The sequence below is a fragment of the Mobula hypostoma genome, chromosome 1, assembly GCF_963921235.1.
Source record: "Mobula hypostoma chromosome 1, sMobHyp1.1, whole genome shotgun sequence".
In the NCBI taxonomy this organism is placed as follows: Eukaryota; Metazoa; Chordata; class Chondrichthyes; order Myliobatiformes; family Myliobatidae; genus Mobula; species Mobula hypostoma.
This window is the reverse complement of record NC_086097.1, coordinates 85,937,470-85,952,000: the sequence shown is the minus strand read 5'-3', so window position 1 is coordinate 85,952,000 and position 14,531 is coordinate 85,937,470. Positions and strand designations below refer to the sequence as shown.

Here is a 14,531-nt window from a genome sequence, read left to right as displayed (position 1 = left end):
ACACAGGATAATGGACTATATTTTTTTTTGTGCAACTGTATGTTACTGATATTTATATGTGCTTGCTGTCTTATGTGTGCTATATGTGCTTTGCGCTGTGTATAATTGTCGGCATTGTGTTTTGCACCTTGGCCCCAGAACAATGCTGTTTTGTTTGGCTGTATTCATGAGTACTGTATTCACATATGGTTGAATGACAATTAAACTTCAACTTGAACTTACGTATTCCAAAATCTGAAAAAATTGGAAATCCAAAACACATCTGGCTGGAAGCATTTAGGAGAAGGGCTACTCAACCTGTATTCTGTCTGCTCAGTTCTTTGATGCCACTGGTTCCTTTGATCAAAATTGCAATGCATCAGTAATTGTTTAAATACATGTGACTGGAGTTTCAACTAAATTGAAAGTAAAGCTTTCATTAAAGACCTAAAAACATCATATTTTACAGCATCTTGTCAAGGTATTTTCGAACTGGTTGCCCAATATTTCAAAGACGATGGCTATGACATATAGTAAAGCTTCAGCGCTTCATTAATCTGGTCAGGTATTAAAGCAATGATGCTCAGAATCTCACACGTTGTTACTTGAATGTGACAGCTTGAAAACTTGAATCTTCTACCGCCCAGAATTAATTGGAAACCTCCAAATCTATAATGATAAAATCCTACAAAATAGTAGCTTTGTCACAACTTTGACTGATAGCCAGTCACCATGGAAACATGAGTGTACCAACAAGAAAGCAAACCTATTTCGTTGTTTCTTACTGCACACACCCAGCAACTTAAACAATTTGTCTTAATAAAACACAGCAAAAATATTTCTAAGATGAAGGCATTAGGGTTAGGGTAAATGACCTTCACACTACATTAGAACGTAACATTTTTAAATGTTGAAAGGGTATGACTGGTCAGTCTTCCTGCGTGGGATAGCCCTTCCTGGGTGAACTGCCCACCTTCCTATCTGGCTTTCTCTCCAAGGGGAAAAATTCAGTCCACTGATTCCAATGTCTTGATTCGTTCTTTCCTGACATAGCACCCTGAGCACTTGTTATCATATATATATATATATATATATATATATATATATATATATACTTATATATATATATACATATATATATGTGTGTGTGTGTGTGTATGTATATATAGTTACTTTTGCTTTGTTGTGTCATATAAGTTATCTATAATTTGTTAATTTAAGTTTGTGAAATTTATGTCTGTTATGTTTGAAATGTACTTTGCTGTTGCAGTAAAACTAGTTTTCATGGTGTTTATAACCTGGATGTGTATACCGGTGAAGATAAACTTGAACTTGAACTCTGTGACAGACATCAGGGTCCTAATCCAAAACATTTAAATATCAGGATCAGAATCAGAATTTGCCAGTTTAATATCACTAGCATATGTCGTGAAATTTATTGTCTTTGTGGCAGTAGCACAATGCAATACATAATAATAGGAAAAAGCAAAAAAAAAGGTGTGAATTACAGTGTGTGCGTATATATAGTAAATAGTTAAATAAGTAGTGCAAAAACAGAAATATAAAAGTAGCGAGGTCATATTGACAGGTTCAATGTCCATTCAGAAATCGGATGGCAAAGGGGAAGAAGCGGTTCCTGTGTCACTGAGTGTGCCTTCAGGCTTCCGCACCTCCTCCCTGATGGTAGCAAAGAGAACAAGGCATGACCTGGGTGATAGGGGTCTTTAATGATGGACGCTGCCTTTTTGAGGCATCGCACCTTAAAGATGTCCTGGACACTACGGAGGCTAGTGCCCATGATGGGCGTGAATATTCACACTCGTTTTCAAATCCTTACCTGGTCTTGCCCGTCCCCACCTCGGCTGACACGCCACATAATCATGCTGCACCGGTTCTGGCTGCTTGCACAAGCTCAAATTTAAACTATTCCTCCATTGGCACTTAAGGTGTCCTAAGTTCATGTGTCTGCATTTTTAAATCTCCTCTCAGGTACCTCTAAACTAAAACTACAGTACATATTACTTTGACTAAGCGTTTTGCTACCTGTCCTAAGATTACTCTGTATAGTTCAGTATCAAACATTGTTTGAGAATTCTCCTGGGAAGTGCTTTGGGAGATCTTCCCATGGTGAAGATGGCATGAAAAAGCCAGCTATTGATGTTGTTTCAATATTTGTAACGATTTGTGCTTTAAACTGTATCGCCACTTTGAGTGATCATGAGGTGGGCCTTGCAGCGAGAAAATAACAGTGTAATAGCAAGAGCGCCTAATATCAATGGTGTACTGATAAACCAACCCTCAGGGTACAAAAACCAGCAGCCTCTTTCACTCTGCTAATGTCTATGGAGACATCAGGCTGCCAGATGTCTGCAGCATTATATGGAAAGAACTGTCTGACACAAGAGCCCCATCTAGTGAAATCTTGCTGACCACATCAACTAGTAACTTTGCTATGGCATTAGAAAGTCCTCTAATGTATGATTTTTTTTCTAACTTCACCAAATCCTGTTTCCATTCTGACCCAACACCACAGGCACGTGCAACCTATTAGACTCTTATAGAGATTTCAGATCACAGCATTTCAGTATGAATATCTGGCAAATGAACTGCACTATCATTCAGTGGCCAACAGAGCCAGTTTTTATTTCTGCTGATGCTCTCATGCTAAACATATCACATTATCTCTGACTGTTCTCCCATGATGCCGGCCAATAAATATTTGGAGTGAATTGCGATGGATATTAAGCCACAATGAAAAACATGAGGTGAGTTTACAGAGTGCAGGCAAAGAAATGAATTGAGAATCAGGGTAAATAGAAATCAAGTTATATTGAAAGAAAATAACAATGAGCAAATGAAATGGAAGCAAGGTATTTTAAAAGGTGATAATTTCTTACAAGGGAAAATCAATATCGAAGAAATATTAATGTGTTATAAAGCAATTCAGTTCTTCCATTTTCCAAACAGCTTAATTTCCGTGATCAAATTTTAGTTTATTTGCAAATATAAGACTATTGAATGTTTCCCTAGTATGGTAAGATGGTCTCTTGCTCTCACAATCCACCTCATTAAGGCCTTGCATCTTCTTGCCTGTCTTCAGTGTACTCTGTAACTGTAACACTTTATTCTGCATTCTCAGCAACACACACAATATGCTGGAGGAATTCAGAAGGTCAGGCAGGATCTATGGAGAGGAATAAACAGTCAGTATTTCGGGCCGAGACCCTTCATCAGGACTAGGAAGGAAGGGGGAAGAATCCCGAAAATGAAAACAAGCTTGAAGGTGGAGCCAGGCGGGTGAAGGAGGGGGGGATTAAGTGAGAAGTAAGGTGACAGGTGGAAAAGGCAGAATGCTGGAGAAGAAGGAATCTGATAGGGAGAGAAGAGTGGACTTGGAGAAAGGAAAGAAGGAGCACCAGAAAAGGTGATAGGCAGCAAGAAGAGGTAAAGGGGGGGGGGAATCAGAGCAAGGAACTGAAGGAGAGAAGGGAGAGGGGCTAAAATTACTAAAAGTTGGTGAAAATGATGTTCATATCATCAGGTTGGAGGCTACTCAGACAGAATATGGAGTGCTGCTCCTCCACCCTGAGAATGGCCTCATCGTGGCCGGAGAGGAGGCCGTGGACTGACATCCCGGAATGGGAATGGAGATTGGAATTAAAATGGTTGGCCACTAGGAAATTCTGCTTTTTGCGGTGCTCCGGCATTCTGCTATTGTACTACTTTGTACTATTCCCTTGCACTGATGTGATTAAATAATCTCTATGGATGGCATGCAAAACAAAGTCTTCACTGTATATATGACAATAATAAATCAATTTACCAGCTGTTAATTGTAAAGCACAGTTTACCTTTCAAGGGCACACAATGTCTGCTGGATCACAAAAGCTTGATATCTCTTCTGATTACTCAATCACTACACACAACACTTCCAACAGAGGTCAGAGCAAAATCCCTGATGACTATTTGCCCCAATAATATCATCAACATCCTCTCGGAAAAATCAATCAAAGTTACAAATGCAAGTATATATCAAAGTCATGAAATGGTGCAGATGGAGAAACCACACTAGCCTTCAGCAGATCCAAACCTCCACCCAAAGTTGGCCTCACAATCTTTCCAATTAAATTTCAGGAAAACTACAAAAGAACTAATGTTAGTTCTGCCATTTGAGATACACCTCTTTCAATTTGTAGTCCCTTGACCTCACAAGGCAGGGCTGTTCTAAATTTAGAACAGTCCGGAGTCTTTTTAAATGACCTCAAGAAATAACGAATAACTGCATTAGCTATCTTGTCTCCATTCTAAGCACTTCTACACACAGAAAGAACATGAGTCAGTTAAATATCACAACATGCAGTTTACTATAATAGATTTACATGCAGTGCACACTAAGATATAGCATCATAATGTTAAATTAGTTCCAATAATATTCTATTATTAACTATTATATTTTAATTTATGGTGCTTTACTGCATATAGAAAAGCAGACCAATTTTGGAATTCTCCAACTTCTCATGACGTCTTTCAGAACCGACTGCGATTACAAGGCATTCTTAACAATTTCATGTCACTTCACCTTTTGCATGTTGTAGCAGAAAGGCATCAGCTGATGACATTCCCATTTTACTAAATACTGTAGACCATCATGCACTCCTCCATTTGCAGACTTGGAAAATTTCTTTACCTTGCTTCATCGCCTTACAGCAAAACAAGGTAAAGTGGCCACACATTTTGCATAATGTTGGAGATCAATAAGGCTTTTTCTTCAAATTGCATTATAGTGCAGAATGCCCCAAGCCTTACATGAAATATGTACTTGAAACAGCTTTTAGTACAAAACTGCGGCAGCTAGAAGAAGAAAATCTCTGATGTGCACAAGCTGGCTTGAAACCTTCATGCAGTGCCTAATTTATAGGTCAACCATTTCTTTGATGGATGAATGAATGGCTGGCCACCTCACAACTACCTTTCACACTCCTAATGGTCTCATGTATAATTATTACTATCACTACAGAAAATTGAGACAATTTTTCCAATTATGTTTCAGAGCTTCGTGTGATCAGGCTGAAGCTTCCCTGCACTGTGCTAATGTATTTATTTTGTATGCAAACTATGACACCGATTAATTCATGATCTCCGCTTGACATCATGTGAATTTATATGCAACCATTAACTGCTTATTTTAAATGTTGATATTGAGTCATAAACACATTAAATGCTAAAAGCTACCAGCTTTTTGATCTAATATATCTTTCAGATTTTTCCACTTTCTTCAAAGACCTTTAGGTCTTTCATTAATATATTCTTCTGAAATATTCATAACATAGAAAATACAGACTGTGTTTAGTGAATAGCAATGGCTCAGAATGTAGGCCTCATACATATCATACTGCAGCAAACCTTTCCCTTACCCAAAAGATATGCAAAAACATTATGGATGGGCAAAGGCTTTAAGCCCTGTGCTTAAAAGCAGTGAGATCTTGACAACCGTTCCCTTATGCCTGCTGCATGGGTCGCCTGTCCTGCTTAAGCTCTGGGTGTTGTAAATTGTTTTAGGGTCCATATCACTAGTTGATGCTGGTACCACAAGTCAACAGGGACCCTTCAACAGGCACCCTTCAAAAACATTCATGATGAAATGATAGAACTTAAATACTGAGCCAAGCAGTCCAAACTCAAACTTGTGCTTGATTCATAAATTTATAATAACGTGTTTGCTCTTGACAGAGAAATTGCTGTTTCCTCTGACATTGATGCATTTATCAGTATTTGATAAGGACGTTCACGTGGTGAGGAATATTTCACTGAATAACATCCTGGTGGATCATTTGTAATGGTCTGTATCACTAAACCTTGCACTAATCTACACTGTGATGTCACTATTTCCATAATATAAGATCTCAGCAAATCCCATTTGCAAATGTTAACACCCAAGACAGTATGGATGATCAAAGGGTAAAGGAACAGGTGGAGCGAGATACCAACAAAAATGTGCAGTTCGGTTCGTCTCTCATCTCACTGCGTTCGCTTAACTGTCTTCGATTGTGATTTCCATGTTCGCTGCTTCTAGCTTGAGAAAGCCAAAACATTCTGCTAAGAGACAGCGAATGGTGTTAACCCCTTCTTCTCTTTCGAAAGTAAAAAAAAAACGAACTCTCCCTTATCGAAACACACGGCAACAATTAGGGTCACGAACAGATCGCGTACCGGCTGACGGCGACTCACCTGCCAAACTGTTGTAGCACTCGATCTCGCTGCTCTCCACCAGCTTCCTCTCCTCCTCGGTCAGTTTCACGGACGTTCTGCTCGGGGTAGGGTGAACCTGGACCGCGGAGGACGATGACTCGGATTCGCCCACTGCCAGGAAGCCCTTCATCTCCAGCAGTGCCCGGTGATACTTGCCGATGGCTTCGCGGAATTTCTTCTCCTTGTAGCACTGGTTGCCCTGGCTCTTGAAGTCCAGCGCTCGCCGGATGATCTCCTGCGGGTCGGACTGGCCGTGCTCCCCCTTGATCACACTCAGGTCGCACTGGGACAGATGCACCGTGCCGCCGCCTCCTCCCCCGGCTCTGGCTGCATCTCCTGACCGCCCAGGGCTGGAGATGTGCCTGATGCCAGCTGGCTTTTTATCTTCCATCTCTTAGCTGCTGCCGCTGCCGCTGCCGCCGCCGAACTGTTTCATGGTGCTGGCAGCTGCAAACAAACAAGCCGCCTGTTGGGTGTGTGGTGGCGTGTGGGGTGTGCTCGCGTTTGCCTTACTCCGCTGACTGGACTTGTCCGACGGATGCACCACGAGCTCCGCCGCTGTGATTTTTTTTGGGGACGAGAGGTGGGGGCAGTTGCTTAGGTTTTCCCTGTTTTCCTGACCCGGAAGAGCTGGAGCAATCTACACGTAATCCAACCTGATGCAGGATCGAAAGAAGTACGAGGGCCACTGGTTTGAAGATGTGGTCAGCCAAGACCTGGACATCTAACCTCGTCGCTGCATTCAGGGATTCTGTACATAATATACGCGTACCCAGCCGGGCGGGTATACAAAGGGCAATCCATTACTTATGTTGAAAAATCAATCTTGAGGAAGGGTCTCGGCCCGTCACGTCGACTTTTTATCCATTTCCGTAGATGCTGCCTGACCAGCTGAGTTCTTCCAGCATTTTGTGTATTTTGCTTCGCAAAATCAACATAAAAAGTAATTGTCTCTGATGCATAAGACTCAAAATGTTAACCTTCAGCTTCCCTCTTTCATCCTTCAAAGAGTGTAGGTGTTCTCTGTTGAGGGCTGTTGTCCAAACAATGGATGAGTTTGGTCAAAGACTCAGTAATGGATTTGGTCCTCCACTATCATCCGGCCCCTTCCCCTCCCTGTTCTATTGCCACCTATGATGCTTAGGTATTGTACCGGGTGGGAACACGCAACCGACCCTCCCCAAACCACTTCTTCTTGAAGAAGGCAAATCCAATTATTCAAGCACTCTCATTCCTGAGGGATGAGTAAGAGCAACAAATCCAATGATAAATCACCAGATCTCACTTGTTTGCACTATTCATTGGTGCATTTCATTGATAGTTTTAGGGAGGTGTTAATCTCAAACAATTTCACTTGCCAAAACCTGAATCTTGTGCTAGCTGGAAATCTGAAATAAAACCAGGTATCAGAGCTTCAAAACAGGCTTTCTAGCCAAGTGAGACAGAGTTAACCGCCAAGCATAGAATCAAACTAATCCTATTTTATTCTTTCCACATCCCCCTCCCCCCCACACACACACACACACACACACACACACACACGCGCGCACACGCACACACACTCACACACTCTCTCCCACAAACTATGGGCAGTTCAGTGGCCAGTAAAACTACCCAGCTGTGTATCTTTCACATGTGGGGAGAAATTGGAGCACCTTGAGGGAACCCAAGCAGTCACACAGAGAATGTCCAACCTCCCGACGGACAGCAAATTACTCCATTTTCTAGAGCTGTTCTAGATCAGGATCTTCGATCGGAATGGCAACTTATCTCTGTTTCTCTTTCCACAGATTCTGCCTGACTAGATTGACCTTCCTGCTCTCCTTTGGAAAATTACTTTTGGACATGTCCTTTTGTCTGTAGCTGGCTAATGAAAAAATAAGGTCTTCCTTTTGTACTTCCATGTTATTGAAGGAGACCATTTGGAGGTCAAAGCCATTTCTCAGAATATTGCCACTAGTCCTGTTTCCAATTTATTTCTTTTCTCCTCATTGTGTCTCATTCATTCCTAGTGACCTGTTAGACCATACATACCTAAATATATATTTTTGGAATGGATTCCCGTGATAAGACTAGTAACTTCCGACATTGTTCTATATTGATACTTTACGAATATCTGTTGAATGATTCTAATCATTCGTCTTAAAATTATACTACTCAGTGCAGAAATTCGTGGTTCATTCATATACAATTAATCCATTTATGATTTTAACAGCTGTTACATCTTTTACTTTAAAGATTAATGTAAAGTTTTTTAACTCCAAAACATAAAAACTAATTGAAAGGGAAACAAGGGGCCCGGGAGATCAATGTGTATACTCCATTTTTACTTTAAGCAAGGTGAGTATGTATCATGTGATAGCGTGATGACGTATGCAATTCACGTATTCTTACACATAACCCATAATGAATTATTTAAACAAACAAGAATGCTTAATCGAAGAATATATTTACAATATTACTGAAATATTATATACACAACACCCTTCCCCGATTAGCTATAAATTCCAACTCAAAAGAGAAAGCATCTCAACTATATACACAGTATACTATATAATAGAACTACTATACACATCCACAGCATAGTAAATTTAAACTGTCCCATTCAGGCCTAAAGATGCAACTACCATGGAGGAGTTCTTACTCCTATAGAATAACGTCTTTCCTGACAAGGAGGTCACTCTGCTTTGCAGGTGAGACTTATGACTGTGAAAAAAATCTCAGGTCCATTGTGGTTGTAGGAGTTGACTCTGGGATTGTGGGAAGTGTTTCTGAAAGCTCTGGGCACGTTTCTTCTCTTTCCTTTTCTTCTAGTTTATGCATCTTGATCTTGGGAAGGCACATTTAGTACCGTGGATCATTCTCTTATTAATCCTTCTGTTGCTCCCTTTACGATCTGATCGCTCCTCTTGGTTTCCCCACATCAACATCATCTGACAAATCCTCTGTTTTTCTATCTCCATTCACTCTTTTTGGCCTTCCATTCATTCAGCTGAGCTTTGGTATTTGCATCCACTTTTACTTTCAGCTTTTCACCTCCCAATTGATGTTCATGCAATAGCCTTAATGCACACAGAGTAGATTCTGGTTCTTTATACTCACAAAAGTCGCATGCTTGCAACTTTCCTGAAGCTTATCAAACTCTCTTGCAGCTTAAAACATAGCCACATTTCACAAGTCATTGCCTGATTAACATATCAGAGGCTTTCTCAGATAGGCTGCCTACAAAAACTGTTTTAGTCGGACCACTGCTTTTGTCAGTTTCACAATTCCTCTAAGCAACAGGTTTTCCTTTGGTCCAATATGCTCTCTAATCAGAGGCACGGAGGTTGGCACCAATACCTATTTGTCTTTGGTTGAGCAATGGTTCATAGTGTACAGTATGGAAACAGTTGCACCATCATCCAGTAACTTTGTTAATTTGCTTTCTGTTGACTCTATTGTAGGAGATATGATAGTTCTCCCCCTGAGAGAGAGGGACTGAGAGAGAGGGACTGAGAGACACCGGGCAGGGTACACATCTCTCCCTGAGAAAGAAGGACTAAGAGACACCTGTTAGTTTCCAATGAGAGAGAGGGACTGAGTGTCTCAGTCACTCATATCCCCACAATGTTGGCCCTCCTGTTTTTACCATATACAAGCCCAATATGTGGGGTTGGTTATTGTATTTCACTGTCACAAATGCCATTCTCACAGGAGTTATCTTTTTGCCAGTACAAATTCTTAATTGGATATCTGCAGGCTTCAGTTCAGTATCTTTGAAATGCCATTCAATACTTTTTGTGGAACAACTGAAATAGCCAAGACAATGTCCACTTCCATTTTAATTAATTTATATTTCACTTCTGGTGTAAACCATACTGTTTGTTTATTGTTTATTTTCATATTATAAATTTCAAGACTACACAGTCCTGTGTCACCCTTAACACTATCAGATTTTTCATCAACAGCGTGCAGAATAGTGCTCTTTTGAAACTGTAACTTGAATTTTTAGCTTTTTTTTCTTCCCTGTGTAGTCCATTAATTTTTGTCTGCCAAGCATGCTCTTTGTCCTACTTTGTTGCATTTTCTGCAGATTTTGCCTTTGAAACTGCATTCATCTGGTGTATGTGAGCCCCTGCCACAACAGTAGTACAAATTGTTTGGCCAGACAGGTTTCCACTTAGACATTGCAATTTTGTTCACACTCACTTTATTTCCTGACTGCAATTCATTTACGGCTCTGTCTGCTGTTTCCATCGATATAGGTATTTCAACTGGTCTTTTAAATGCAAGTTGTGCTTCAGTTAAGAGCCATTTTTGAATGCTTTCTTGTAAAATTCCATAAACAAAACAATCTCTCAATACATCATTAAACCCATCACTGAATTGACAATGCTCAGACAACTGTTTCAATTCAGCCAACAACTTTGAAATGGACTTCCCTTCCTTTTGATTCCACTTATGAAACCTAAAGTATTCTGTAATAAGCAATGGCTTTGGTTCTAAATATTCCTGCATTAACAGTCATGATATAGGCAAAGCTCATTTCAGCTGGTTTGGTTGGAGCAGTTAAACCTTTAAGCAAATTGTATGCTTTTAAATCCAATGTGCTCTGCAAAATTGGCACTCGCTTCTCACTGGCTAGCCATTCACTTTAAAATGCTGTTCAATTCACTCAATATACAATATCCAGGTATCCCTTGTGCAATCGAACATGTCTATCTTTCCGATGTAGCCAGTAATTCCTGCTCTTTTTTATGATTATTATCACCTGGTGCTCACTGTTTATGAACAGGTGAATTTCTCCGCCCTCTGCCTTTTTTTTAAGTCAAACGTCTCCTTTTCTTTAAAAAAAAGCACATTCTGCACTGTTTTTTTTCTCCGCTGCATTTTTTTTACTTGCATGTCTCACTGTGCTTCAATGGGTAGGTAGTCATCTTGGGTTCGGTTTTAAGATACCTCATCATCACTGCTATGTTTTGTAACTCCAAAAAAGGAAAATGGGGAGCCAGGAGATAAACATATGTACTTCAATTTTTACTTTAAGCAAGGCATGTACTTATCACGTAGTAGCGTCATGATGTATGCAAATCACGTAGTTTACATATAACCCATAATGAATTATTTAAATGAACAAGAATGCTTAATCAAACCATATATTTACAATATTAATCAATATTACTGAAATGTTAAATACATAACAATATATTCAAAATAAAGATTAGCAGTCAATTAAATTATCAGGTTAGATAGTTTCATCCGAACGTGTTAAGTATTGTTCAGCTAATACGACATCATGTACCTTATGATGTCTTTCGGTCTTGGAAGAAGGTGTGGTAATGTTCAGATTCCTAAATCTAATTTGCAAATGTCTAACAATGTTTAAACATAGTGGAATATGATGTGGTAATTATCTACCTCTAAATGTCTTTGGAGAAATTACTTGCTTCGACCTTTCACAAATATAGTAGTGACACCGAATACCACAATTTAAGTGCTGTTATTTTGATTATTTCAAAAGGTAATGTGTGCATTTCATTGTTAAAAGTTGTCTACTAAAATAACCTCAGTACAGTATTATCAAATGACTTTTTTATACTTTGCTGCTGGTCTGTTTTGATGTTCCATGTACTTCTCCTTTCTGATCTATTGTTTCTCAAGGCATCAAACTAGTAAATGTAGATTCATAGACCCAAGATCTGGAAAACTTTCACAGTGACAGTATTCAAAAGTAGTGAATCCAAGAATCAAAGCACTGTTTAAGAACATGATTCTGTGATCAATGTACTGTGTGGGCTTTCCTAAGTGGAAGACATTGTGTAGGTTGAATCCTCATTTTTGTTCATGTCAGTTTGGTAATTTAATATAACTTTCTTCCTGTTGTTGCTGAGGAGAGGAACTTTTGTTATGAAACATTGTTTTCCAGAAACATTGCAACGTGTTTCATATACAATTAATTTATTTCCGGTAAAAGCTGTTGCTGTTATGCAGAGGGCCTGGACAGAAAGCTGGACTAATCTGTGTCCCACAGAGAGCAATGTGAATGTATCTGCCTTAGTAGTGTCAGTAGAGAAAAATGCTGCACACCTCAAAGTGCTAGGTATACAAAGTTTGACATTATATTTTATTAATACAGGTTGAGCACCCCTTACCTGAAATGCTTAGGGCCAGAAGTGTTTTGGATTTTGGATTTTTTTGATATTTTGGAATAATCACATCTGTATAATGAGATACCTTGAGCATGGGATCCAAGTGTAAACATGAAATCGATTTACATTATGTATACAGGTTATACATGAAGGTAGTTTTATATATTACTTGTAATAATTTTGTACATGAAACAATAATGTGTACATTGAACCACCAGGAAGGTACGCTATCAATACCTTGGACACCCAGGTGGACAGTCAGTGGCTGTTTGGCATCGTCATCATTCCCAACTCTGAATTTACGTGCAGTTTTGTCTTACACTTCTTCCTCACGCATATGTACTGATGCAACCAATCTGTGTGCTAGATTTTCATCAACAATGTTCCTGGCAAACTCATCAATGAGTTTCTCTGCTGCTTCATGGTCCATTTATTATTTAAAGCAGTGTAGAGACAAAGCAACATAGAGCACTTAAGGTCAGCATATAATCATGCCGTAAACGTGAAGGACAAAAGCAAACAGGAACAAAGCAGGAAGAATATTTTTGCAGCACTTCACCACAAGAGGGTACTGAGGTGGAGACTGCATTCTTATTTGAAGTGGTACTGGATAATTATTTTAAAGGGATGATCTTTAAAGAAAGGGAGATTAAGTTGGTTAATTACAGTGAGTAGCCAACATCAGCATGGTTGCATGAGACAGAAAGATCTCTTTCTGCTCTATAATTTTTTGAATTGGGAGCGAGAGTGTTTTTATGATGGTCACCTTCTTTGAGTTGCAAAAAAAAAGGATGCATGCCGGATGCTATGCCTTGGTGTAAGGTATGTATAACATTTTTTGTCTCCTTTTAAATAGCAGGTGCATGTCTCAGGTGCAGACTCAAGAATCGTAACTGAGTATATGGCAGTGCCATTTCCAGCATGAAGGGATTGTATGGGCGGGCTTTGCTTATTCCTCACTCTATGATCACCATCAATAACAGTGCAGTATGAAGGATGGGTGGGGGGAGGGTACAGTAGCATTCTGAAAATACATACGGTATCTGTATTGGCCTTCAAAGGTTCATTTTATTGTCAAAGTATGCATGTACAATACAACTCTGATATTCATCTTCTCCAGATAGCTATGAAATACAGAATAACCATGGGAGTTGTTGAAAGAAAAAACATCAACTACCCCCCAGCACAAAAAAAAGAAACAAAACCCGCAGACCCCAAAATCCCATGCCCTCCCCGCAGAAAGAAACAGCTACAATAACAATCCCCGCCCCCTCACTCACAGAAAAGAACAGTGGCAGCAACATCAAAACCCCCAACCGCCCTCTCACACACAAAAAATCCAACTGATTACTCACCCGCCATCGGCCACAAGAAAGAAAACACCATAAAACTGAAGGAGACCAGTATAAATCACAGACCTAGGTCTCAGAATATCGAAAACATCTTTCCGTCAGCATACAAGGAGAGTAGCTGCATGAACTCAATCCCTCCGTGAAGAAAAACCACCATGCCAGGTCTAAATGTTGACGACCCAAGTCCAAAAACCGCTGACCTGGCTGCTGACCGTCACTGCCTTGGCGCCCTCCGTTAGGAGCGATCGCTGACCCCCTCTACATTCACCTCGATGCTTCAATCTTCCTCGCCACTTAGAGATGGAATCATTCATGACCCCATGCCCCATCTCTGGTCTTTTCCACGAGTCAGCTCGTATTTTCAGGTCTCCATTTCTGATCTTCTCCGCAAGGCAGCTCCCCGTTTGCAGCAGGGCACGAGATCATTCGATTGAGTTCCAAACTGAATGTCACAGATTCCAACAGTTTGTATAACACAGACAAAACAAAAAGAACAAGCAGAAGGCATAGAAACAGTGAAATCATTGAAGAGATTTGCTATCTGGAAGATGTCGTCTGAGGAATCTTCGCTGGCACCATCTTGACCCCCTGAATTACTTATTCTAACCCTTGTTTATTAATTTTATAAAGATCTGCATAGTTTTAAAACTGCTTATTGATGAAAACAATAGTTAATCCTGTCCTTGACTGGCGTCGGTAAATATGCTTCCCTGGAGATTGATCAGGAGTCAATTCTATGAAGAATAACTAATACTCTTTTTTTTCAAGTTCAGTACCACAGAAGCTATTGGGGTTATCTCAATTGCTACCTAAACGGAGA

The 14,531-nt window shown here is 39.9% G+C and overlaps 1 protein-coding gene across 1 annotated transcript in view; it reads right to left on the bottom strand.

Moving 5' to 3' along the window:
• Window positions 1-6,848, bottom strand: part of LOC134359022 (tetratricopeptide repeat protein 9A) — a 118,182-nt gene extending 111,334 nt beyond the window's left edge. Inside the window, exon 1 of the mRNA XM_063071871.1 lies at window positions 6,208-6,848. Within this exon, the coding sequence (XP_062927941.1) occupies window positions 6,208-6,619 (412 nt within the window). The 5' untranslated portion in view covers window positions 6,620-6,848. The remainder of the gene's footprint in view (window positions 1-6,207) is intronic.
• Between the last annotated feature and the right edge of the window lie 7,683 nt (window positions 6,849-14,531).